General features: G+C 38.6%; 1 protein-coding gene across 6 annotated transcripts in view; it reads left to right on the top strand.

The window, feature by feature from the left end:
• The first annotated feature begins 6,391 nt into the window (after nucleotides 1–6,391).
• The window catches only part of KLHL2 (kelch like family member 2), a 54,216-nt gene continuing 34,014 nt past the window's right edge, over nucleotides 6,392–26,593 (top strand). For 2 of the 6 annotated variants that reach the window (XR_005256726.1, XM_038135174.1), the window contains exons 1-4: nucleotides 6,392–6,613; nucleotides 9,581–9,706; nucleotides 13,925–14,031; nucleotides 18,599–18,720. Coding sequence is in view for 4 of the 6 variants with exons in the window: in XM_038135174.1 (XP_037991102.1) it covers nucleotides 6,591–6,613; nucleotides 9,581–9,706; nucleotides 13,925–14,031; nucleotides 18,599–18,720 (378 nt within the window). In the remaining 2 variants the exon portion in view is untranslated. Of the gene's footprint in view, nucleotides 6,614–7,235; nucleotides 7,432–9,580; nucleotides 9,707–13,924; nucleotides 14,032–18,598; nucleotides 18,721–26,593 lie in introns of those variants that run through there. The other 4 variants (XM_038135172.1, XM_038135173.1, XM_038135175.1 and 1 more) reach the window with 4 other exon arrangements.

Raw genomic sequence — 26,593 nt, 5'->3', positions numbered from 1 at the left:
CCAGCTTACTAGGACTCCAATTTTAATAGACATTCTGTTAGCTACAAGTACTGATCCTGAGCTGTTTTATTAAACAATGAGTATATGCTTATAAATACTAGAAATAGAAATAGCTCTAGTCTTTCTTACACAGAAAAGGTTATTCCAAATGAAGATAAACTCAATTTCTGGAACAGCAGCATGATATGCTTTTCACCTTCTATGAACTCCCTCTCTGCAAAATTATGTGCAGTAACTAGACCTATGTGATTGCAATTGCTGTACCTCCCTGAATATAACATTTTAATATTTTAATGTCTTTGTTTTCATTGCCTCTTTGTACAACAAAAGAATTTGTACAATGTGTGAGGTATATCCCACCAGCTTTTTCCCGTCTACAGCATTTTTCATTTTCACTGAATGTCCCCTCAAGTGATGCAGACTCTGCAAATACTGCTCCTTCTGTATTGTTTATATGCATACAAAACAGTAAATATTCAGATTGATTACTTTAGCATACTATGTCGCTTTTCACAGTGTAAATTGCTCCCAATTACTATTCTTAGGTAAGCTCACAATGAGCACGATTACAGGAAATTGATGATTTTAACTATTGGTTTGCAGTAGGCCAATCCTGGATACCCAGGACTACCTAAACAAGTCCATCTCTCTGTCTTGTCGTGTATTCAGAAGGCACTAGATGGCAGTACACAGTTGTTTAAATGTGATTTTAATTAATGAGCTGCAGCTTTTTAGCTGTTTTCTTCTGAGAAAGGGGTGGGTTGGTTGATTGACCTGGTTAGGACTATCTCATAACACTGCTGTTAGAGTAGGAATATGATGGAGGAGAAGTACACAGACTTTGATGGGCTGGCATGTAATAGGTACCTTACAGTTATTATCTATGAAGAAAATGACTTCTGCTTTATTTTCAAGAAAACAATGTTTTGACAAGTTAAACAAGTATGACAGAACACAATAAACTAAAGTGTTTTCTACACTCTTATAAAGTAAAATAATAAGGAAAAAACTCCAATGACTGCTTATGATGCATTACTTGCTAAAAACAAAATGTTACAAATGAGTAATTTTTTTTTCTGGTGTAGGCTGTACACAAAAATAGTGCATACCTTATTGCAGTAATGTATAATTCTGTGTTAAGGGTGAAACTCCTCATCAGCTTTGCACATTGCTGATCGGGATGGTCCAACTTTTCCAAAAACATCCTTGCTCAGGTTTCTGCTGGTACCTTTGCATCATGTCTAAGTGGTAACATGGCTACGAGGTAAAATCTGGTAATTTTTTATGGGCTTTCTTCTGGTTTGGTGAATGGAACCCACTCAGTACAGAGACCTGACTGCCTTATCCAGTGTACAGGAAGCAACACAAGTCTGCAGGCATGAGAGCAGGAGTCGCTCCTCTCTTTCACAGTTATCTCAGGAATACACTAGATGTGAAATGCAAACCTTTGCAGCATTGGGCTTTAGATGTACTCAACAAGTTATCTACTTGGCATCTTTGTATTTTGCAGTACAAATATGACTCATAGCTATGACCTACATTTGCTACCATTTGTAATTCTTATTTCAGCTAGGACTTCCTTTTGGAAGCTGTAATCTAGAAGGAACACAGCACTGACCACAGGGATCTGGTTTCTCCATCAAGTAGAATTCAAAAGTGTCATACAATTTGCTTTTTATGTGGCCTTATTTTCCAGAAATAGGATTAGAGTACTTAAAGTCTGCTTACTCAGCTGTGTGTCATATCAAGTCCTTTTAGAAATTACACTATATCTGGTTTTGAACACTGAAAAAAACAATTCATAGTTACTAATTTTCATCATCATCATTATAAGGCCCATGAATTTTACAGAATAAATCTTATCCCTTCACCTGTTTTCATTAAGTATGTGTCATTCTTAGTGCTTCAGCAGTTGTTCACACAGGAAAATAAATGCTAGAAAAGACAAAATATTTTAATCCATGCTTAATTGTATTTCACTGATTTTGGTCACAGTACAATTTCTCTTTGATAGCAGCTGCTTTGCTGTTCCTTATTTCACAATCCCAATTTACATGTTTTATTTTTTCTCTCTCTGCCTACTCTCTAGTACATATTCCTCTGCAATCTGGTCCCTTTCTCAGTCTGCTGCATGCACTTTCCTGCATTTCCTTTTCACATTGCTTTTCAGTGTAATTCTTCTCAACTGTATTGATGTCCTTAGCTCAATGGTTCTCTGAAACTTTAAATATTCCATGCTTCTGAAGCAAGAAAAAGGAGTCTCTTCCACTAGAATGAAGCCTTTTAAGATTAGGCAATGCTGGATTAATGCTGATATTAGTGCTAGTGAGAATGTCGTAGTAGCTAGTGTTTGTGTTGAACTCAAGTCCTGTCATGAATTCCACAAAGGTCCTTGTGGATTTGTTTAGATACAGGGGCCTGGGTTGCATAAAGGTCTGCTGCTGGATGGTTATGTTATTGAGGGTGAAATGCATGCACACATGAAAATGCATGTGTGTTCTCCTGTATTTTGGATAAATGCATACTTATCTTTACATAGATTTTGTACATAATTTACTCTCAACTCAATTCAGTAGGATACAAATATAATGGATAATCTAAAAGCTAACAAAGTGAAGAAGCACATTGTTTTTCTGTTTGAAGCAATAGGAGTAGTGAGAGGTACTTAAGTACTCAATTCTAGAGAGTTTCCTTTCCTCTCCCCTGTTCATGAAAAGAATCCCAGTCTCAGCAGCATGTCCTTATAAGCATTCTACCCAAATCCTTCAGAAGTGATGGCTTCTAAGATCTTAAGAGCAAGAGCAAATGTTCTTACCACCTTATATTTTCTCCTTTTTTGGAGATGTCTTCCTAACCTATATTTGTCAATTAAAAATAAGTAAGAACTTATATCAGTGTCCTCTGTGGCTAAACCTTAACCAGATTTCTTCTAAGGTGACCACGTCAGCATAGAGCATGATCCCTTAAACATGCATAAACTACCGTATGTATGCAGTCACATTGACTTTTACCAGCATTAGTTATTCTATTTGTAGGGCTGTGTAACTTGTGGGACTATCTTGTTAGCAAGCAGAGCTCTGCTAGCATAACTTCATTTTCACTGGATGCAATTCACTGATGGATAGTATCGGGGTTTCTGTATGAGTAGAGTATTTCTAGTGTCAATAGATCCGAAGAACCGGGTGATCTTAAGTAAGCGTCGGCCACATTCCTTTGTAACTCACTAAAACAAGTGGGAAAGTGCTAAGAATTATTGCAGGGACAGCCTGAAACATGACAGGGAATTTTCTCAGTAAATGCAGTAATTTGAGTTGCTGCAGCATAAACAAAAATGACAGCTGTTTCATCATAGATAAGATACATATCCCATTTCCTTTCAAAACGACATACATACACCCACAGACATATATAAATAAGTTTTTTCTCTGAAAGTTCTTTTCTAAGAAGAGGTATTGGACCAAGCAGAATACCATAAAAATCTAGGCATTGTATTTAAAGGATGTGTTTTCTCATGGTTAGAGATACAAGCTGTTTTGTCATAACCATGTAATGTATTTCGGATGAAGTAGTTTTTGCTTTGATTCCTCTTGAAATTAATGAACTACAAAGATATAGTTTAAAAAAAAATTGAATCTTGCCTTATTTGTTTCTTCCTGATGCTCTGCATCACAGAAATTAACTGAACTAATGTTGAACATTTGGCTCTGAAGCCAAAACAACACTGCAAGAAAATAAGAGAAGTCACAGGTTGGAAATGTGTAATGTTAAGAATAAATGTTTGTACTGGTTTTGGCTGGGGTACAGTTAATTTTCTTCACAGTGACTGGCATGGACCTGTGTTTTGGATTTGTGCTGAACAGAGTTGATAACATAGAGATGTTCTTGTTATTGCAGAGCAGGGTTTACACAGAGCCAAGGCCATTTCTGCTTTTTACGACCAGGCTGGTGGGGAATTCAAGGGTGCATGGGAGGTTGGGAGGAGACAGAGCCAGGACAGGTAACCCCAACTGACCAAAGGGACATTCCCACACCATGTGACATCATGCTCAGCATATAAAGTGGGGAGAAGAAGGAGGAAGGGGAGGATATTCGGAGTGATGGTGTTTGTCTGCCTAAGTAACCCTTACATGTGATGGGGCCCTGCTCTCCTGGGTGGCCAAACACCTGCCTGCCCTGGGAAGCAGTGAATTATTTCCTTGATTTGCTTTGCTTGTGTGTGAAGCTTCTGCTTTCCCTGTTAAACTGTCTTAATCTCAACCCACAAGTTCTCTACCTTTTAGCCTTCTGATTTTGTCCCCAGTCCTACTGTTGGGGGAGTGAGTAAGTGGCTGCCTGGGGCACAGCTGCTGGCTGGGGTTAAACCACAACAGCAACATTGCTAAACAGTTCTGCCATGTTAGCATGGAGCAGAATCTGCAGCTGCCTACCTACTTGCAGGATCTATATGTGAAGAGTGCACAAAGCCCTTCAGCTCCCAGACTAGCTCACAAGTTTACAGTGGTCTCATGTGGACCCTTAAACACAACACAGTAGAATTCACTTAGGTCTTACGGATCAGTAGAAATTGGAATCCTTGTCTTACAAAGTGATGTGTCCAGGAGTTTACTCTAAATTTTAGAGACCTGGAAGTGTGATGTGACAGTCATCATGCACACTCAGATCTACCCAGGCCACACCTGCTATGAACTCAGACCTCGGACATGCTGTGCTATGTGGAGCCAGCTGAATTTTAAACCTTCATTTCAGAGAGCATTATTTCTGGCTGGCTCCTTTGGAGCAGATTTCCCTGCAAGCAGGTTTTGGTGTGTACTTAAATCTTTAGCAAGTACCTTGTCTTCTTCAATACAACCCAGAGGCAAATCTAGTTGTCTCTTGAGAAGAGACAAATTCAGTAGTTACGAAGCACAGACTTCATAAAAACAGGCACTGCCAATTGTGATTATTCAATTTAGAAAAACCTCCAGTGGTAACCCATTGAAAAAATTTTGAAGTGTTCCCAAATCAAACATCACTGCAGTGAAAGAGGATTGGTAAACTGAGAAAATGAAATGGCATTTTCCTAGTGAGGAGTATTACTGGAGATTAGCAAAAATGAAAATAACAGATTAAAATACATTTAGTTTTAATAGCCAGTGATTTTATTAGAAAGACTGGTGAAGGCTTTCAGTATCCATCTATAGTAAGTCTTCACCTAAAACACTCCTGCCATTTTGTTTTGTGTCTTACTTAAAATATGCTGTCCTCAAACTCTCCTCACTCTTAGAAAAATAGTGTTGGTCAGTCATTAGCAGATTTATTCATTTAGAGATACTATTCGTATTTAAAATCTTTTACTCCAGTGAATAAGCATTTTAATTTTACAGACACAATCAGACTTAAATTCCTGAATTGTGTTCAGCCTGCTAAATCCATTTTCCACTACACAATCTTCAAAGATTTGGAAGTAGTTTACAGAGGTTTAAATACAGTAAATTCTTCTCTAGTGCCCCAAGTCAGAAGTTGCTAAATGTAGAATTCTTGATCATTGCTGATCATTAGTGTTGTTTACAAAGACACGTTTGAAATAGACGTCTATTCGTTTTTCTTTTAGCTATTTTGCATCACAGAGTTTGTTCAACAAACACTGAAACACAACTCAAGTACTTAATGATCTACGTGAGCAATGTTTGCAAAACACAGGAGGCCAGCTGTTTTGAGCGGCACTGCTCCTGCTGGACGTGATCAAATAAAAGACAATGATATCCAGCAGGTCACAGAGAGCTAGACCCTGTTCAACTCCTCTGTCACGACGCACTTCTGCTCTTCCCTTCGGCCCCGGCTCGAGCAGAAACCACCAGCATGAGCCGGTGTCGGGCCAGCTCCTTGGCTGGCGTGCCAAGAAGTTGCCCATGTCCCTCATGGTGTGCACCTGCTGGTGGATTTTCTCACTGAGGAGACCTGGGACCGGTTTCTTTTTTTCGTTATTTTTTTTCCCCGTGGGACAGAGCACCTGTGTGTCCCCACACGAGCGCCCGAGCCATCCTCGCTGGCGCTGAGGACGCGCTGACTCGGGCGCTCCGCGGGACGTGTCGCTGCGCAGGGCAGCTCCGGGTGTCGCTCTCCGGCCTGCCCTGAGCCGCCGCTTTCCTGGGAAGCGGGAGACGCGCACTTAGGCGCTGAACCCTGGCTCATCCCACTCGGAGGCCACGCTTCTTTCAGCAAGGGCGGCAGCGTCTCAGCCTCCTCTTCCTAAAGCCCCTGGGCCGAGGCTGTCCCACCTACAGGGCGCAAGACTCCGGCGAGGCGCCCCTTGCCCATGGCGGGTACCGCGGCTCCGGCCGCCACCGCAGGCGGCACCGCACGGGCCGGGCCAGGCCGGGTCCCACCGCCGCCGCCGCGCCTGCGCAGAGCGGCCCGTGCCCGCCGCGCCCTCCCGCGGGCGGGCACCCGGAAGCCGCAGCGCCGGCGGCTCCCGGCGGCGGCGGGGCTCGGCCGGGCGGGCGCAGCCGCTCCCCGCACCCCGCACCAGCGGCGGGGCAGCGCAGCTGGCATGGTGCTGGCGGCAGCTCGCCGCGCCCGCGTTGCACGGAGGAAGCCCGAGCGGAGCCGCGATGGAGATGTTGCTGCCGCCCGTGTGAGTGCGGCGGCGTCGGCGGGGCGGGCGGGGAGGCAGCCGGGTGCCCGGAGCCCGCCGGGACGGCGGTGCGGAACGGAGCGCTGAGCGGTCCGTGGGCTGGGGCGGCGGGGCAGACCCGGCCGCGCAGCAGCGAGCGGAGGTGCCGCGGCGCTCCGCAGCCCGGCCGGCCCCGCCGGGCCCCTCGGCACCGGGGGAGCGGTGCCTGCGGACGGGGGGCGCTCGGAACCGGCCGCGGGGCAGCGCCGGCGGGGAGGGTCGCGTCGGCGACCTGGTGGCGGAACGGTGCCTGGCTGGCTGGCTCTCCCCTGGCCAGCGCGGCCGCCCGGCGCTCGGAGCTGCCCGGTTGTGCCGCGGCGGGTGCCGGCCTCGGGCACTGTGCTGCGGGGGAGCGGGCGCGGGGCTCCCGCGGGCGGGCAGCGCGGCCGGCACCCCCGCCCCGCCGCCTTCCCGTGTGCCTTCCAGCTTGTGGGGACAGGCGGGCTTTTTCTCTCTCCTCCCCCTCACTCCTTCTGCTTCCTCCATATGTAGTCCCAAATTACTCCTTGTTTGACTCAGCAGTCGTGCTTATCTCACTCCCGGTTTTCTGGTTATTTAGTTAAGCATCTTTTTTAGTGGCAGTGCCCAGGCGATGCACTCCAGGCAACCATCTCCAGCTGCACCTCAGCTGGCCTCCTCAGTCCTTTCACAGGCTCCGGTTCAGTGCTACTTCATCCTGCGCCTTCGGCAGGTAGATTTCAGGCGTGCTGTGCGTGAGGTTCTTGAGAACAAACTGAAAGAAACCAGTTGCAGACAGCTCTGACCCAGCTGGTGAAATGGTAAGAGAGACTCCAGTACTTCAGGCAGACTGGCACTTCCCAAAACAGAAGGCATATGACTGACTGATGGTTTTGTAGGGTTCATTACCTTAAAACAAAGTCACTCTTTGTGACAAACTAATGGAACTTCAGCAAATTAATTTACGCTTCATGTGAACTCCTCCATCTAATCCAGGTTGCTTGGCAGCTCTTTAGGGACAACTCGACCTCTTTTTGTTTTCCTTACATAGCTGTATTTGATGTGTACGCAGCCTGTATACGTGTGCAGATAAATAGACATCAGTATCTGATGCATTGCTTTGGGATGTAGAAAGCTGCAATGAAAGTATTCCATCTTGGACTTGATAGACCAGTGGTATCATTAAAAGCTGGGTCTCTTTGTTATAGGTCTTTGGTGTTTTGAATATTTTCTGCAGTCATTGATTTCTGTCTTTAATTTTTTGGAATTCTGATCACAACGTATATCACATAAGGTAGAAAAGTAACCTTCAGTCTAAAAGAGTTTGCTAGATAGAGTGTCTTTTTTTTTTTTTTACCTCTATGATGTAGCATATTTATGTGCTGAATAGCATGTAACTTGTTTGGGTCTTTTTTTTTTTTTTTTTTGATTAATGGAGAATTCCTGTCTGTTATTTGTCCTTTTCAGTAATGAATTGTATAATTTTCAAAATTGAACATGAAACTTAAAATTCATATCAGTTTTGTGGTACACTGTAGTAAGTCAGTTGTAGTTAGAGTTTTGTGGATGGATGTTACTTGGTTAGTTTTATGGAAACTTTTTACTTTCCTTTGTTGCTTGATGCAATTTTGTATTGCTTTGCTCCAAAATTTTGTAGCTAGTGTTGGGATAATGAAAAATAGAGCCAGTTACTTGGCTTTGCACTATTGTAGTGCACAGAACTTAGAGTTCTAGGTTAAAGTCTTAAATTATTGTTGGATTTTTCTTTTAAGCTCATTAGATATGTCTAATTAAAAAGTTTCAGGTATAGTAGAAGAGAGGTTGCAATTATGTGAGTCACTGAACATGTTCAGTTTTACTGTGCTTACCTAATGCTAGTAAGGTTGAATTTTCATTTGCAGTCAGATCGTTGATGTACCAGGGTTTGTGGCCCCACCAAATGACTTCTCAGTGCCTTTGCTTATTTCCAACTTAGAGGTTCAGGAATACAGTTACAATACTGTAGAATAAAGCATCATTGATGCTAAGCATTTTCTAAGTGGTACAGCAACACAGTTTGCTTTGTAAGAACAACGTTGTGACTGTAAACAGGAAACTCATTGATTTGGTTTGGCATGAAAAGTTTGCTTGCTGTTGGGACAGTCCAAGCGACCGAGGAGTGTATATAATAATTTTTCTACAGAAGTTAGTGCCTGTAGAACTTGGGTGTATCTTACAGAAAGAATTAATTGTAGCTAGAGGTAATGATTTTTCACACTGCCTAGTTATTCTCTTGCTATTTGGAGTGGGGTTTTGAGAGTAACAAAAATTAAAAGGCTGGTCAGTTATGTATATTATGGTTTTCAAAACTTTGAGTGAATCTACAAAAGTAAACAATTTTTCTGTCACCCACTTCTTGTGCTGTGGCTAGGGAAAGTCTGGATAATTGCAGTAGTCATTGCGTGGTCTTCCTGTCAGAGGAGAACTAGGAGCTGTGTGAAACAGTTACTGAGGGCCTGGTAGAAGGGCAGAGAAGGAGCTCTTACCTGACAGGCAGTGGAGGCATTAAGAGACTGGAGTGATGGTTGCTGCACTCTGCCATTGATCTGTATGGGCACTAGGTGAAAAGTTCCTAAAACTCTAATTCTGCCCTCACTTCAGAGCTTATTGGAAATATTTAGACTGTTTCTCCACTAAATAAAATAATATTCACAAAACCAGGAGACATCTTCATGTTTTTTTTTTAGTGTAGATTATTGTTAGCCTCTGACAATGTCACTAGTATTAGTCACCAACTTACCCCTTCCACAGGAATTCTACCTATTCCTCTACACCTTTGGTAATAGGGAAACTAAAATTGCTTGGAGTAAAGAAGAAGTTTCAAGTGCAAATCTTCTTCTTCTTCCCAAGATGAAGGTGGACAAAGTAGGAAGCGACAGCACTGGAGGTTAGACAGAAGTATTAACTTTATTTTTTCCTCTTTCTTTCCAGATGTACCAAACTTTGCCATCAGAAGCCCTTGGATCTGAAAGATGATAACACCGAAATTCACTGTCCTATTACAGTAAATCCATGGCACATGAAGAAAGCTTTTAAAGTTATGAATGAATTAAGAAGGTATGATGTCACTGTATACACCTGCCTGGACTCCAAAGTTCATTTTTGCTTTAATTTGCATTTGTTAAGTTAATAATAATAGTTTGTTTATTAAAAACATACAAATTCAGAAGTATAGCTGAGAAGGATTAAATATACAATGAAGTGATAACTGAGTGATAGCCTTCTGAAGATAGCTGTAATGTATGCAGTATGTTTTTGCACCTCATAAGTTAGTCAAAACTAGTTTTATGAGACTTGAAAAATACTTACAGGTTGTACTTAAGGAGTTACAGCTACTGATCTTCTCTTGTTTGTAGTTGATCCTGGATAGATGAGAAGTGACTCTGGTTGAGCCTTAGGCTCTTTGTGTGCCTTGTTGTTGATTTTCGTGGTAGTCTGTGAACCAGAAAAATGTTAACATTTTCTAGTCTGGAAACATAGGTCACAGTATAAACCAACTGACTAAACATTTTCTTAGTTATCATTTGCTTGTGCCCTGGGAGAAATTGATGAACTCCCAAATCAAATGTTGAAAGTAACTTTTCTCAATGAAGTTTTGTAAGACTTAGAGGGATAATATCATCAGTTTCAGTGAAAATGGGAGGCTGGTGCTGATGATGTTCTTAGCATCCATATTGATTTATATTTTACATATGAGTAGGTGAAGTGATGTTGAAAACTGTGACAGCTGGTAATTAGAGCTCACAACTGAGCTCTGGAAATCAGGACTCACAGCTATCACTGATAGTAATTTAGTGCTATAACTTACAGCAACAATGGAGAAATTAAATAAATAAAAATACTTCTCTAGCAGAGACAGTGCTGGAGGCTGTGAAAATCCTGTAGTTCTTTGTTATTTCACACATAAAATTAAAAATTGGAGAGCCTTCACTGGAAGGAAGCACAGCAACTGATACCCTTTTAAACTATGGCTCTGCCTTTGGCCTTTGCCGTTCCATATAGGTAAATCTTTAAAACTGTGTGCTGGATAGACTGACATTTGTTGCTTCACCTAATTTATGCCCTTGGCTTTTTCAAGTGTCCCAGTCACCAGATGCAGTGTCTCAAGAAGCATAACAGAGCTTGGCTAGAGCTAGTAGCAATGACTTCCTAAGGATAAGCAAGAGTTTGCATGGGGGAAGTTTCCCAGAATTAATCCTAACAACAGTTTTGGAAGTTAGAAACCTTACCTGCATTTTGCTATGTTTCAAGTAAAAGATTCACAGTCTTCCAGCAGAGTGCATTTTTAAAGCCCATGGATTATTTTCAGAATATACTTTAGTTTCCATGGTTACCTAAATTCAAATTGCTGTAGAAGCAATTTGAGCAATTTTGCCTTGCATGTATAAATACTTCAAGTTTGAACAGGAGCTGTGCCATATAACCTTAACTAGTTGCCATTTAATAAGGTAAAGCAACAATATTTACAATTTGAGCTGAGTACAGCTTTTAAGATGGTAAGTTGTAATTAAATAAAATTAAAAATGTTTCCAGTTGCATTCATTTGTTTGAAATAATAAACAGAAAATCTTAAAAATGTATCAGACTTCATTGCTCTTAACAAAGATCTAATATTAATCCAGTGAATTATTTTTTTATTTAGAAACAACTTTTAAAATGTAGTGAATCTCAGTGCTTTTCATTAATCTAGCACAAACTGATGTTTGCCAGAGGTGTACTCTCCAGGAAGTGAATAGAAAGTGAAAAAATAATTTGCTTAAGCATCTAAATACATTTGGTTTTGAATGCTTAAGTCTGTGTTTATGTTAAATTTTTGGCTGCTGTCAGGTTGTCTGCCTCTAGTAGCTTGTTAATGAGTTTTTATGTGCCTTCAAAATTTGACAAATTTTAGCAATTTTGTCCTTTGTATTTTTTGTCATTTCATTGCTCAGCATCACCTCAACACTGAGTAGAAAGCTCATTAGGAAAACTAATTAGTTCTTGACATGTGACAAAATTACACTCTGATGCCTATCTTTTCACTTTATAATAATTTGCTTTTATCACGAAGGAATTTGATCTTACCTATATCTATCAAAATTCTCGTTCTTACAAACAAGACTTTACCAAAACCTTTTGAAAATGAGGGTAATGAAAACTTTCGCTGTATGTACCAATGAATAATAGCCTGCAAGCTGGTAAACAGTTGCTCAGTTATTCTTAAATGCATATTTGCTTAACCCCCTTTTTATAATTTTCTGTACCATGATGGTGTATCCCCCACAATTCTGTTCATTCAGTCACTCTATATAAGCAAATTGGTACAATACCACTTGAGAACACAACCTTTTCTAAAATAAATTGATGTGCCCTCATTAAATGAAGGTGTTGAGTTACTGTGGAAGCCACGAGATGCTTGCAGCAGAGTACATGATTAAGTTTTTAATTCTAAGTTTTCAATTTTACTCGTTTCTTCAGTCGTTTCCCTAGTTTGTCAGCTCTCTAGTAACTTATAGCATATTCATTCACCTGATGCAGTTCCAGACTAGAGGTGTTACTATGTCTATGTATGTGCAATGTAATTAGTAACCCTAGTTGTGCATTGATGTAATTATGTTGTTTCTGGCTTCATTGTTATCTTTAGTATTTCTGTGCAACTAAGGATGAAACTTCTTGTTCCTCTTGTCAGGATAAGTGCAGGTGTCTGATAAAGTTTGGTATCTGATGCTCTTTTATGTGTAGCTTTCAGTTTCCATTTTTTTAAATAATAAATGTAATGGTTGTTTCAAGATCCTCTGAATTGTGTGTTTCGTCTGGTACAGTCATATTACATTGTACATATTATTTAATAATAACTATATTGCAAGCTAAATGTATGAGATTTATATAGTTGCTTGTAGGTATTAAGGGTTGAAAGCAGAAAGATAATTGCCAGGATTGCAATACGGCCCCAAAAGTTAGTTGTGGCTACCAAAATTTTTGGTGTGTGACCTCTGCAAAGCCACCTTACTTGAGTCTGGGCTCATAAAATTGGATAATTGCAGAACTGAGAGATCGTGGAGTTTTCTTTAGGACTGAGGTGACTATATGAGCAGTTTGGCTGAGAGCTCTAGTTCTGTCCAAGCAAAATGCAACTGCTCACCTGATTTTGCTACAACTCAGCGTGGTAGTTGCAAACTATCTAAAAATTGTCATTATGTATTCAGGAATGGTAAAAATTTATCTTTTTGAAGGTACTGAGAATAGAAATCGCTTGTTTGGTGTACAGCTATAGGAATCTCTAAGGAATTCCACCCCTAAGGAATATGTTCTGTTAAGTCATACTCTTCCCTCTTCCCTCTGTTGCTGTTGGTCTGGGTTTTGTGGGTTCCATACTACCTCCAGAGGGACAGGGCTAGCATGAACAGGAAAGAAGAGGTGATTGTAACTATGGCTATTTAGACGCTGTGAAGTTGCAGCCTTTTTGTGTTGCGGTGTGTTTTCTTCCCCCCGCCCCCCTTCTTCAGTCTAGAAAATTGCATTATAAGGAGTACACATGTTATGGGTTTCAGTGGAAGAGGAACCACCTGTGTTAGGAATGGTTATTTATAAGATGTTACTTTATTGCAACTGAATGGGGAGGAAATATGTTACAGTCACAAAGGACAAGAATGCAGATGCACGTAATGAAGATACAAAGTCAGTCAAGATACGAAGTTAACCATAATAAATTCTAAACTGTTCAGACTGGAAAAAATAATTGCTATTGTGTGCATGGGCTGAATATGAAAAATGCCTGGAAAACAGTGACTATAGAGAAGATTGAGTAGTGGATTTGTACAATTAAGTAGGCATAAGTTTCCAGTGTAATGTGACACAGGAACCTCAGTTGAAGTTTGGATTTTTTGTTGTCTGTAAAGCCTTGTTTCTTATGTAATTTTTTTTTTTTTTAGTGTTTGTAAATATTAAATTCTGTTTTTTTCTATCATAGTTGTTCAAAGGGGCCCAGACTTGCAGAGAGAATGTTTATAAATTGGGCTGATACAAATTATGGTTATTCAATGCAGAAAACTTCTGTGGAATGAATCACAATTCAGTTGTTTGATTTTTAAATAGTTTTGTGTACCCAAGCACCATCCGCAATCTGATTGAGTAACAGCCATGTGGTTGTGTAACACATTTAAAAACAATGCTTCATCAACATTGTCTGCCTGCCTCTTTTGATGGCACGGGAAAAGAAATTGTGTGTGATATCATATATACTTTTCTGTTGTAGTTCACTTATGTGAAATTGCCTTCTCTGATATTTCTAAATAGTCAAAACTTGCTGTGTGATGTGACGATAGTAGCTGAAGACATGGAAATTGCAGCGCATAGAGTTGTGTTAGCCGCCTGCAGCCCCTACTTCCATGCCATGTTTACAGGTACTAAATGTTTCAATACTTCCTATGTTGTAATCCAGTCTAACTGTATAAAGAATAAAATTTCATGACTTTTGCTTTTTAGGATCTAATTTGATTTTTAGGTAAGCCAATAGGAACATTTGGTATTCTTAATGATTTTTCTTTTTGCAGTCTAAGGACATACTGTGAAGGTAGCCTTTCTTAGCATGATGAATGCTTTAAAAAGTCTCCTTAATTAAGAAACAAATTAGATGTTAAGTAAGCCAGTGATAGTCAAATTATTATACCCTTTAAGCCTCTAGTAATCTCACTTGTCCAAAAGAAGTTAAAATAACTTTCATGTGAATTTTGGAGTAAATTATGTCCTTTAACAGCTACTGCTCCTACACTCTTCAGCCCATGAGCGCTCTAGGCTGTTAGTAGATACAAAAGCTTTCTGTGGCTTTGGCAGCCTATAGCTGGAGTGCATGTTTCAGTATTTTCAGGGTAATTCTCCATGACATATGTATTCTGCATCATTGCCACTACTTTTCTGTACAGGCTTGATTCGACTTCTGCTCACTCCATGCTGGCCAAGTTACTGCTTTATTGCTGGAGCAGGAATGCTGAGGGCTTGTAAGGCTAAGATAAGTTCAGGTTCATAGAAGCCTCCAGCTGAAATTCCTGTGTGTGGGTTTAATTCCATCATGGTTATAAATCACATTGAAATAATGTGAAATTCAGTGCCAAAGGAGGAATGCTACTAAATGCATGTTAAAATTAACTTATGAGGTTTTGTCTGTTCCTCTTCAAATCTTGTGCCAGCTTTGTAGTTAATGTCAACTGTCTGAAATTAAAAGACTTTTCTGTAATCCATTGCTTCTGACCACCAGCTCAGATGGAGGTAGATTTATGACTCTTGGCCTGCCCATATGCAAGCAGATTGATGTTTTAATAATTTTAATTGTATGCAACAAGATGGATGAAATTTGAAATACTGTTGTGTTCTGGGGAAGCAGCTGATCATTCTTGATTTTATAGGCAAATATTTTGACATATTCAAGGCCAGAAGTGGAGTAACATCTACAAGAATGCTTTAAATGCTTTAAAGTTTCTTGTAAAATTAAATATCTCTTCCTCAAGCAGTTCTTTAAGTTTGCATTTGTGGTTGAGGCAAACATTGCGGGTGACTGATAAATTCTTTTTTCTTTTATACTGCTGTCTATAAAATTAGAATAGAAAAGCTGCTTCTACAGTTCCTTTTTATCACCTTAGTAGCAGAGAAATGCAAGCCTCTTATGTTAGTTCTGCATTAAAGACTAACTGTTGTTGACTATCACATTGCAAATACTCTTTGCTCAGTGTATAGCTTTTTATTATGTCTTCTGTGATTAAGACACTTCTGCTTGCCCTGACTGCCCTTTCTGTGAAGAAGTTTATTACCCATTCAGAGTGCTAGTGCAGCAGTGTCTGTAGCTGCTGCACAGATGGAATTACTGAAATCTTCTATTCCCTTTTAAATTTTTTACTTGTTTTATGTTTTTAAATGTAAGGGTTCTTTAGCCCCAGTGGTGCAGGAGGTGGGAACACTCACTTGAGTAACGGGTGTGAAGTGTTTAACTAATATATCTGTGGTGAGGTTTGTGTAGTTGGTGAGCCAAATAGGTGGGAGCTTAAATAGAATTCAGCTGTGGCTTTAAGAGTTATCAGCAGATTTTATACTAGGCTTATAGGTTGCTTACAGCATGGCCCAGCTGTGGTATTGGTGCATTTCAGCCATTCCTCACACAAAAACTCCTGAATTTCATTGTGATTGTTCTCTTCATGAAGCCTGGAATCCACACTTCTTAGGTGGATTTTTATTCTTATCCATATGCAAGTTCAAATAAGCAAATTTGATCCCTTAACCAGTCACAACCAAAAGGAGAAGTATCTTCTTCTATCCAGAATAAAACACGGACTGAAAAGACAGTGGAAAAAAATGCACTCTTATGCTTTAGGATTACTTCTTGATTAGAAATTAGAAGCTTGTATTTAAACACGTGTTTGCAGGTTGATTCCATCATTCTCTGAGTCATTAAATATTACTGCAGTGCAGGCTGGGATGTGGCATTAACTGGGTTCAAACTCTCTGCCTGTTGTTTTTTTTTTCCTTTTTGTCATTTGTACATGTAATGGTAGCTCTAATAATTATCAGGAAAGAAAAATTTACTGTCTTTTAAAGTTACAAAATATATTAAGTTAGTAAAAATTATCCAATGAAGAGATGGGGAAGAGAGTCCCTGCTATTTAATCTATGTTAATAGGAAAATTTCTTTTGTTTTATACGATGGAATTGTTTAGAAATATAATTTAAATCTTCTTAAATGTTTAGAGGAATTGATTATAAAGCATCAGAGAAGGGATTCTTCAGTGGCTCTAGGGCCTGATTTCAGATGAAGGTAACCTGGGTTTAATTTTCTTTTCCACGATGGCAGTTATCCTTAGGAATTTACCTGTTCTCTTCACATTCTCCATTTCTAAAATTCTTGGGTAAAAAAAAATAAAAAAGAAGAAAAAGACCTTCTTTGCATTACTTTGTGAGGAACCATGTAAGCTTTTTAGATAGCCCTTTGTATCTTTGTAGCCCCTTAGTATCTTCAGCTAAGCTGGTGCTTTGCTATTGCTGCTTGGGAGATTGGATCAGCTTAGTGCTTTCTTTCTGTTCATGATATGCTTTCCTGTCATTAAGAACTCTGTGGAGACACGGTGGTGCTGCTTCCCAGTCATAAACGGAGTTCTTCAGCAGGTTGAATTCTAGATGGAGACTGCCTGCTGAGTGCATCTCTGGTTTCCTCTATTTGATCTATCAAACAGATATGGGTTGATCTAGAATTGTAGTAAGATTGCATGTCTGGTTCACATGAAAGTTGGAAGCAAGTATTTTTGGGGTTATTTTGGTTGGGTGTTTTGTTGTTGTTGTTGTTTGGGTGTGGGGTGTCTTGTTTTGTTTGTTGTGTTTTTGTTTTCTTGTTCAGAATTTTTTATTTTTATATTCTGGGCTTGGTTTTTAAATAGAGAAGGTGCCTATCCATGACTCTAAAAGCCTTGACACAAAATCTGAAAACAAATCTAATGTGCTTGCAGAATATCAAAATCTGCTCTCCCACACACACAATTTTCCCAGAGGACCACCTCCACAGCAACTTGCATAATAAATAAGTTGCAGCTTACATGCTCTGAAGATCAATAGGTTTAATCTGTGTCAAACTAGAAGCAGGAACTTGGAATACAGGGCGCTGCAGGGAATGTTCTGCAGTCATCCTTCAAAGGTGTAGGGGAATGTTTCAGAAGTGCAGGTGAAAGGAGAAAGTTCTGTGGGAGCTGGATTTTGCTGGTTTTTATGTCTTTTGAACTTCTGCCACTTAAAGGGTAGATTTGCAATGCCATTCTTTACCCTTCAGCTCAAAAAAAGGTATGGTACCATGAATAGTGATAACAGATTTGTCAGTGATGATCTCGTTGCTGAAAGCACTGGGTAAAGTGCTTGACACTAACCCTAGTGACCAGAGGGTAACAAGCAATGAAAATGTCTGTGACTTCATAAGAAAATATCAGCAATGCTTAGCATGTTCTTGTTCACTTCTCCATCCTGTCTGCTTTTCTTGTGGTATACATTAAATTTAGTATATCACAAATACCCTTATTTCTAGATGTCTATGCCCAAGGGAAAGAAATTATATCCAACATAGAAGAATAAGAAACTAATGTATTCAGAGATTGGGATATACTCTTCCAAAGTGAAATTCTATATATCTTCCAACATTACTTTTGTAGTTCATGTTTTGTTTCTCAGTGAAAGTCAGTGCAACAGGGTTTAAAGGTCTGAGATTACCTGATCTGGAAGTCATGAAGAAGGTTATATTCATTACTTCAAAATATATATTTGGATAATTATTTCAGCCATAAAGAAAATATTTCACTTTTAGAGACATCATATTTTGGAAGGTGGAAGATATTTTGCAGGCTTTTCTGTGAAGATGGGTTGTGGCATATGGCCAACATGTCAGCCTCCACAAAATGATCCAACAAGTTTTCCCTTGCTTACCATTTTATCTTAGCTTGAGCTGTTAAATTAGAGCTGCAAAAGAGGTGAAATCGCTAAGGGAATAATAAATAGGCAAGTAAAGAAATATGTATGTTAATTCTTCTGTGGGGATATAACTTTTCTTATTTAAATAAATTTACTCCAGACTGTGTTTTATATGCTCCTTCAATTAAGAAGTTAATAAAGCTAGAGTATTTTAATATCTGGCTTTCCCAGCAAAATGTTTTTTGTATGCATTTGAAGTGTCATATTTAAGTCTGATAACAATATTTTCCTGATACTGTACACTGGAAAAAATAAGTAACCTGCACTAAAAGTATTAACCCAAGTAGCATTTGCATGATGACAACAAAATCTTCCTTCCTCACTGGAGGAAGGAAGGAAAGGAAGAAATTAAATTATTAGTGTTGAAGTTTTTCTACTATCACAACTGCTCATACACAAAATTTCTGCTGCTGTTAAACTTCTACATTCATGCTCTATTTCTGTCTTATTTACTTGACTAATAAACTGTGTTTGTAGGTGAGATGAGTGAAAGCCGAGCAAAAAAAGTTCGAATAAAGGAAGTTGATGGCTGGACTCTAAGGATGCTTATTGATTATATTTACACTGCTGAAATTCAAGTTACAGAAGAAAATGTGCAGGTAAGAGTGAGAGTATTTTCTGCAACAAATGAGATGCAATGTGCAGAGTCATTTATTTTGTCATTGTGGTTCAACTCTGACATGGGAAATCTCATCTGTAAAGTGGAATATTTTCAGACCTTATGCTTACATAGCAAGTAGTCATGCTGTTTAAATACTGGGTCAAATTCAAAGACAATTCAAGCAAGTGAAGAGTTAGTTGACTTTAGTGGTGTTTGCAACCAAACCTGATGTAATGCAATAAAATAGGTGGTCTACTCTGCCTAAAATTAATGCTGTCAGCCACCTCTGTACCACCCGTTCTCTAATATTTGAGTGAAATTTACGTAAGCAAAATAGATTTATTCCTTGATGTGAAACCATGTTGTCCAGTTAAGCTGTTCTGTTTATTTTTTCCCTGTTAGCCTGCACAATAAAGTACTATTTCCTGCTCAATCTCTGTAACTTGCCAGTGACCACCTGTGCAGAAATTTTTAGCTACTGCTTTTTTTTTTTTAATTAAATCAACTAATATCTATCATGAAGGTTTTGTCCATCCCACACAGAGATAATGTTTTTCGAATTTACTGTACCTTAAGATGAAGCTTCAATTAGAATAAAACAAACACTAGCTTAGAAAACATAACCTCCTGCATTTAATATATTCTAAATGGAGGTGGACTTCAGATGGACAGAGTAGATTTTCCTTCCAATATATTTTGAGATTTTTTCTAGAGATTTGATAAGTTTAAAACTAGTTGCATAAGGGGTGATACATTTAATTCTCATGTTTTCCTTGTACTGCTATGCTCCTCTTTCTATTCTTGCCCAGTGCCAAAGAACTGGTTATTAGCAGTTATGTTGCTGCTTTAGCAGGGTGCAAAACTATGTTGCTGTATTTTTCACTGAAAACTTCTGTTGCAATTATATATTCTGAAATTAATTCCTTTAACTGGACATTATGCTGAAATTAATAGCATTTTATTGGCTGCTGAATCCAATGGGGACACTGCTTGTTTTAGCCATGCTTGACTGAATACTTCCTGAAATGAGAAATGCTGCCAACAAAATATCCTGCTACTAAGACTTTCATATCTTAGGTAATATCATAAGTCGTTTAATTCTGTGAGACTAATTTCTTGTCTTTCTTAATGACTTGTTTCTTAACAATCTTCCTTTTCAAGGAATTGTTCTGCTCTGATGATGAATGTGCATAGTGGAAAAAAAAAGACTGAAATTCTGTTGTATTTTATCAATCTGGTCATTGCCCAAATCTCTGTATCGCTGTGGAAGACCTTGAGCAAATCCAGAGCTGTCAGACTCTGTCAGACATTGTCAGACATTCCCTAACAGACCTCTTGCTGCTTGATCATTCTGGCTTTTCATCCTTAAAGTAGAATATTCTGTCTTGCTGACAGAACTTGATGGCCCTAATCTTGTACGTTTGATCCATGACATTGGAGTGGACTTAGCAGGCAGTCCTATTATAATTTGGCTGTAAGTGCTGCCTAGGAGGAGGTGTTATCACCTATCCTTGGCAATACTGACTCTTCCATGTTAATGGGGAGGAAAAGCATTAAGTTTCTTCCTCATAGAGGAATCTTTGAAGGGCAGAAATCCATGGGTTTAACGATCATGAATCTGTTAGGGCTTTAATTTTCATGGCTTCAGGTTACCTGTCTAAAGATAGATATCTGATGATCTGGGGATGTTAGTATAAATAATATGGCTTGGTGAGTGATATTACAAGTTTGTTGTTACTTGAGTACTGAGAAGAAAGTCAGACTTCTTAGCTGGGTTTTGATTTTTTTTCCAATATAGTTGCACTTTAATGTTGATGGTGAATATACTTGTAATATGACTGTATTGAATGTAAACTTACTTTGTCGCTTTCATCCTTTTTGCATTATTATTACTAGATATGTAGAGTTTATTTGCATTACAGCAGAAATAAACACTGTGGATAAAAATAAATATGCTGATGCAAATTATTTTCCTTATGCTTGAAAGCCAAGATGGGAAAATTGTTACTGTGATTTTCTGGAAACCTAGAAACCTAGTGCAGATTGTCAGGCCTTAGTTAAAAATGTGTTCTCTCCATAAGTGTGTTGCATGCTATTGAGATTAATTCTAGCTCTCAATTTCTTGTCTATATGACCTAGAAGATATTGTGAAATTTTGGTAGTTGTTAGGAATTTATCTTGTAGGAATACAGAAGTGTGAAAACCTAAGATGCCATTTTATGTTTGGATTAATGTGTTGAACTGGAGTGTCATCTTCCAGTTAGCTGCTTATGATTCTCGTTCTGATACCTCTGATGGGATTTCAAGTGTATCATTCCATCTCTTCAGGTTATACATAGTAAAAATAGGTATTGAATTAATTTCTAATACATGATACAATGTTTGAAGAGGGTGTGCAAGCTTCATGTTTAAGTAATGTAGAATTGCTAAGTAGTTCTTGGTATTAAAATAGCTGCATTGTATATTTATGAAAAGTAATTATAAAGGAATACATAATCGTAGCCCAGCTCATTGGTCTTTCTCAAGGGGCAGGTTAACTCTGAGCTTCTTTCCTTAGAATCTTACTTGATGTAGAGATGGAAAGAAGAGTGCTTCCTAACTGTGCCTTTGCAACTTGTCGATGAGAGCTGTCCATTTTTTAATCCCCACTGTTGTGTTTCAGCTTACGTATGTTTTTGGGCAGGTGTGGAAGTAGAAAAATTAGGTGTAAGTCTGTGATTGAGGAGAAAACCACATTCATTTAGCCTGTAAACTATCAACATGGGAGGCCCTCATCGCTGGATGTTATCGCTACATTAGTTAAATACAAAAGAACATTTGTTCTTTTCTTCAGTTCTTGGTTCAATAGGTTCCCCCCAGCCTGCAACAATAAGACAGCTGGTATATGAATGTGTACATTCTTTGAATGTTTGTCCTTAATTTAGAACAAGTTATTTTATAATTCATCTCTAGTGGCACTAACTTTGCATAATGCCATACCAGTGTTTCTGCTGTATTTACATATTAAGTCACATTTTTCTGCATTCTTAACTCTTTGCTTTTCCTTTTTTTTTTTAAGGAATGAAATTGAATGTCAGACTTAGTGCAATATATCATTCTTCATATTTTAAGAAGGGAATATCAGCGTTAATGTTTTCAGAAAGCAAATCAACTTTCTTCCATACCAAATTTTTTGATATCCATATAGGTATTAACTACATGCAGTGCACAATGTGGGAGAGTTGGTTACTATAAGAAGCTCATGCGTGAGTAACTCTCCCACGCTATGCGAATGCACTGCAGCCCTTTTTAGTCAGCTGTACACCTCAGGCCTCTCCTGAGCACAAATATATTGGAGGAGAAATTCCTGCAGTTGTTGGTGGGCTGTGGATTTTTTATGGGCTTTAGAGGCCAGCCTGATACAGGCTGAGTTTATTCAATTACTTGAATAAACACAAGTTAGGTGATTTGGTTCCTTTCTGATTCCCTGCTACAGGTCTCTGTTCCTTTAATTGTGCTTATACAACTGTTTGCTGGACTGTTTAATAAAGCAGATCACTGAACTCAAAAAAACATCTGACAGCATAACACTCTGTATTTCCACTTCCACCCCACATGGATTTTTGGGGGACTTTTGAGTTATTCTTAGCTCGGATCACAGCCCTGTCAGTTGTTTTCACCCAATGCTTAGGGTTAGTGTATTGAAGTGTAGGAACATACACCGATGTTGGGAGTAGATGTTTCCCTGTGGCCTGGGGCAAGCATTTCAGGTAGTTTCAGTTGCTGCTACTGCTGTCTTGCTTTTGAACAAGATAAGTGTGAGAGATAGTAGAAGAGAAAATCACAAAAAAATTATTTTTACAATTGTATAACTGTGTCCTAACATATTTTTTCCTTTAAAAAATTTAGTTAGGTACAACAAACATAAACTCCAGAATCCTGAATAGGGTCACTTTCAAGAAGTATCATTTTTTCTGTCGATTTTCTGAAATTATTCAAGAACAATGTTTGCATAGTAATAAGCATATTATGAACAGTAATATATATGCATTTTTATTTTGTAACTCTTACTGTTCATGTAGATTGCCATAAAAAGTACAACAGAGATGCTTCTATTTGTATGGTGTCATTGGGTGTGGGCATAAGAGTTGACAGCACATTTGATTTAAGATGCTGTCAAAACAAGGTCCAAAAAAGCAGCTGCTTTCCTCAAGAAATCCTCAAAAAAGAAGATCCTAATGTTGTCCTAGCTATTTCCTAAGGTAGACATTTTACAGTACCATGTTTGGTAGTATGGGCGTTGACTATTCCTGCTGCACATCATCACCTCTAGCTGATCAGTGTTGTAGGGTTGTTGAAATCCTGAAAAATCCTCAAGGTTGAAAATGAGCCTGTGCCTCACACCAAAACCCAGAGAAGTCTTACAGTTTAAGAAAACAGATGTGTTCTTTTTGAGATGGTCAGCTTCTGAATTGTATTTGTGGCATAACCCACAAGCACTGGGTCATTCCACGAGTTGGACTGAGGGTATGTTAAAGGAGCGCAAAGAAGAGGGAATAGCATAAAAGATAATTGATGCTGAGCTCTGGGAAGTGAAACAGTGGCTGAATGTATCTAGACTTGGCAGAACATATTTAATCTAACAATGCAAACTGGATAATAATCCTTAGGTGGTTTATTCCAGTTGCTTTAATAGTTTTTCTAGTTCAAAAGGTAGGTAGTATCTGACTTAAATGTTCCTGGTCTATATTAGACTAATTAATGGTACTTCCTTCTGTCGTCTTATGAAACAACTTGTTGCTGTTTTGCTGCAATAATCTCATGTACTGAATGACTGTTCTTATTCATGTCCTTCAATTTTTTTCTTTAGGCTAAACATCATAGACTGTTCTTTGGAGACAGCAGTTTCTAAATTTCTAAATCTTTTACCATTCTTCTTCTCTTCTGTTCTTCTAGACTCTTAGCTTTTTACTTACATCTACATATTTAACATGCATTGGCCAAGTTGGTCCATTAAGGCCTTGTTACTGCAGACAAGAGTGAAACTATTATCTTGTGAATAAAAAATGCAGTGTTTGATTCTTTATGTCATCAATAAAGACAATGTTATGTCTTTATGACATTGATTCTAGTAGTCACTATATGTTTGTGCTGGTAGAGAGAGTAAGAATAAGAGCATGAAAGTAGTCATACAGTGGGAGAAAGAAATTGTAGCACCTTTTCATTTTGGTAAAAGCCATTTTGAGGAATTTGTTGTTTTAAGCATTTGTGTTTATAAGCGTAATATTTCTAATGAACCAAAACTGCAACCAGGGGAAGTCATTATCAGATTTAATAGTAGTAGCATGTATTTTGGTAAGTTTAGTGGGCAAGACTTCAGGTTCATACCAGGAATGTTCTGTTAGGAAGAGATGCTAATTTGCAAGTCTGTTTCCAGAGTACACCACGTTAAAATTGCTTTTAATAAAAAAAGTAAAGAAATTAAGTATTTTCATTTTGGATAAATGTTTAATTATATTTTAAAATTCACCAATAACAGAAAAAAATAGCACTGAAAAGCTTGTAAAATTATATCTGGTTTAGGGGTGGAAGGGCAGGAGATATGTACAAGTAATTTTAAAACTGAAAGAAAAATGTAGAAGAGAGCATTGCACAAAATAGAATGCAAAATAATGAACAGTACAGACTTGTGTATGTTGAGGAGAACAAAAACCCCCAACAATTTCAATAAAATGTAGTAGAACTATGTATGAGCAATAAGATGAAGTCCACCCAGACATAAGGTCTGTGTCTACTGTGCCTGATCTTCACTGGATACTAACTTAAAGGCAAAAATAAAATTCTGTGCAGCATGAAACATTCCTTATTTGCTCTTCTGCTAAGCACTAGAATAAAATCAGACGAAAATATTCAGAATGAACTGTTGTATTGTACTTAGAATTGGTGTGCTTATGATGAACCCCTTGCAGTTTTATGTGGGTAGGATGTGAAATAATCTGTTTAGGGGCTGCATGTTTGTGCTGAAACTTGTATTACCATAATGTCATATTTAGTAATGGAGTTGTTTTTTTTTTCCCCACATCTGTGTCTCATGATAGTCTCAGATTCTCTCATTCAGTACCCTTTCTACTAAGGGTCAGGTACACCAGTTCACAAGAGTTTAATTAAAAAGAGAGTTCAATGATGGAATATCCATTTTAACAACTTACTATTGCACATCAGCAGAGCAACAGCAGCTAGTTGTGTGTGCTTTTAGCTTGAAGAAAATACAGAATGACTTCATATAAGCCAGTTTATGAGACTGATCTCTTTACTTAATATTTGCCACAGTCTTTGAGCACATACATGATCAAATTATTAGAGTTTATATTCTGGTAATCTTCAGAGCCATACTAACTTTGTGTCTCAGCTGAGAGTCAAAATACTCCTAGTAATATTGTGATCCTTTTCAAGCTTTATCCTTGAAAATGAGTGTTTTGTGTATATGAACAGGTGACTAAACTGTCTTTATATGAGTTAATTCATATACTGTGATGTGTGAAGAGCATAAAGCATGTGTTTTGGAACTAGTTTCACTTTAGATATCTAGCTTGGAATGTTTTTCTGGGGTTTGTGAGCCTGCCAATAAAGTATACCTTCATACACTACAGAACTTGTCTTTTCCCTTATTGGATCAAAAAGATGTCCCTCCCTTTCAAAGGGGTCTATCCAAAGGGGTATATTTTCTTTAGAATATTGGAAGTTTTCTGTGTTAATTGGGGTAGATTTTTCCTTTTTAGAATCCAAGGCAGACTTTGCAAAGGTTCTTTACAAATGTGTGATTAGGCATTGTAAGAGGAGGGAGTTGAATTCAGTGCTTGAACAGAGACGTGCATTCTGTGTCCTGGAAGTGTGCCTGCTGCTGTATAAGTGGGTGGAAGAGATAAAAGAAATATTTATTCAACTGAACTGAATCCTGTGAAGCTTTCACTAAATCTTATAATGCAGTAGGTTCTGTTTCAAATATAAAATACATATTTTATATAAGAAACTGGTTTGAGAGAAGGTAATGCTGAAATTGCTTCTATGGGAATTGGCTGTTTTCCTTCAGAGAACCTAAGAAAGAGATGTGTGGGAAAAAATGCCGCACTTAGAAACCTAAAAGGGGCAGGAAGGGAATGTCTGATCTTGATGCATTGACAGATGTGCCTCTAGCCACCTCTTCCTTAAAAAGCTTTTTGTAATCAGGAAAAGTGAAACAGCTTAAGTAGAAGTATATCTTGAGAAGAGTGGGTGCTGGCGGGCTGAATCTAGGCAATTGCATCCCTACTGGTCATGATTAACACCTTGCATGTCACCAGGAGACCACTTAATACAGGTCCGGTACAACCTAAGTCGTGCACTCTACTGAAATGAAGGGCTCCTAAAGAAGAATTTATTCTAAATTAGCAGCAATTTCAAATAGATGATGATGTTCTAGACAGTGCAGTTTGGTGATGACAGCATGGGTCATGATAGCAGTTTTTCTAGCTGGAAGCAGTCACAGCATTCTAGCAGATGCAAGTAACTTAATAAAACTGTTGCTGCTGTACCACAGGCTAATCAGGTTGGCTTCTCTGAAGCTTGCTGACAGGTTGTTCATAAAAGCCTTTTATTTACTTGCATTTGCCTATAGTATTTATTAATTGAATAGAATTTTGAGTTATGTTTTAAGCCAGTTGGTTGTCATTGTGGCTGTCCCTGTTCCTGTCCCTGTACTGGTTCTTTGTACAGATTTCCTCTTGTATCTCCACAGTGCCTAGACAGTCACTCCATCTTGGTTTAGCTTCCAAAATCTTTCCTGCAGTACATGGCTGCTTACATGTTAGGTGCTGGAGACAGGACATTGGACCATGTGAATATTCCTCTGAGCT

The sequence above is a fragment of the Motacilla alba genome, chromosome 4 (genome assembly GCF_015832195.1).
Source record: "Motacilla alba alba isolate MOTALB_02 chromosome 4, Motacilla_alba_V1.0_pri, whole genome shotgun sequence".
In the NCBI taxonomy this organism is placed as follows: Eukaryota; Metazoa; Chordata; class Aves; order Passeriformes; family Motacillidae; genus Motacilla; species Motacilla alba.
The sequence above is the reverse complement of the archived record's forward strand: the minus strand, read 5'-3'. Positions and strand labels throughout refer to the sequence as shown.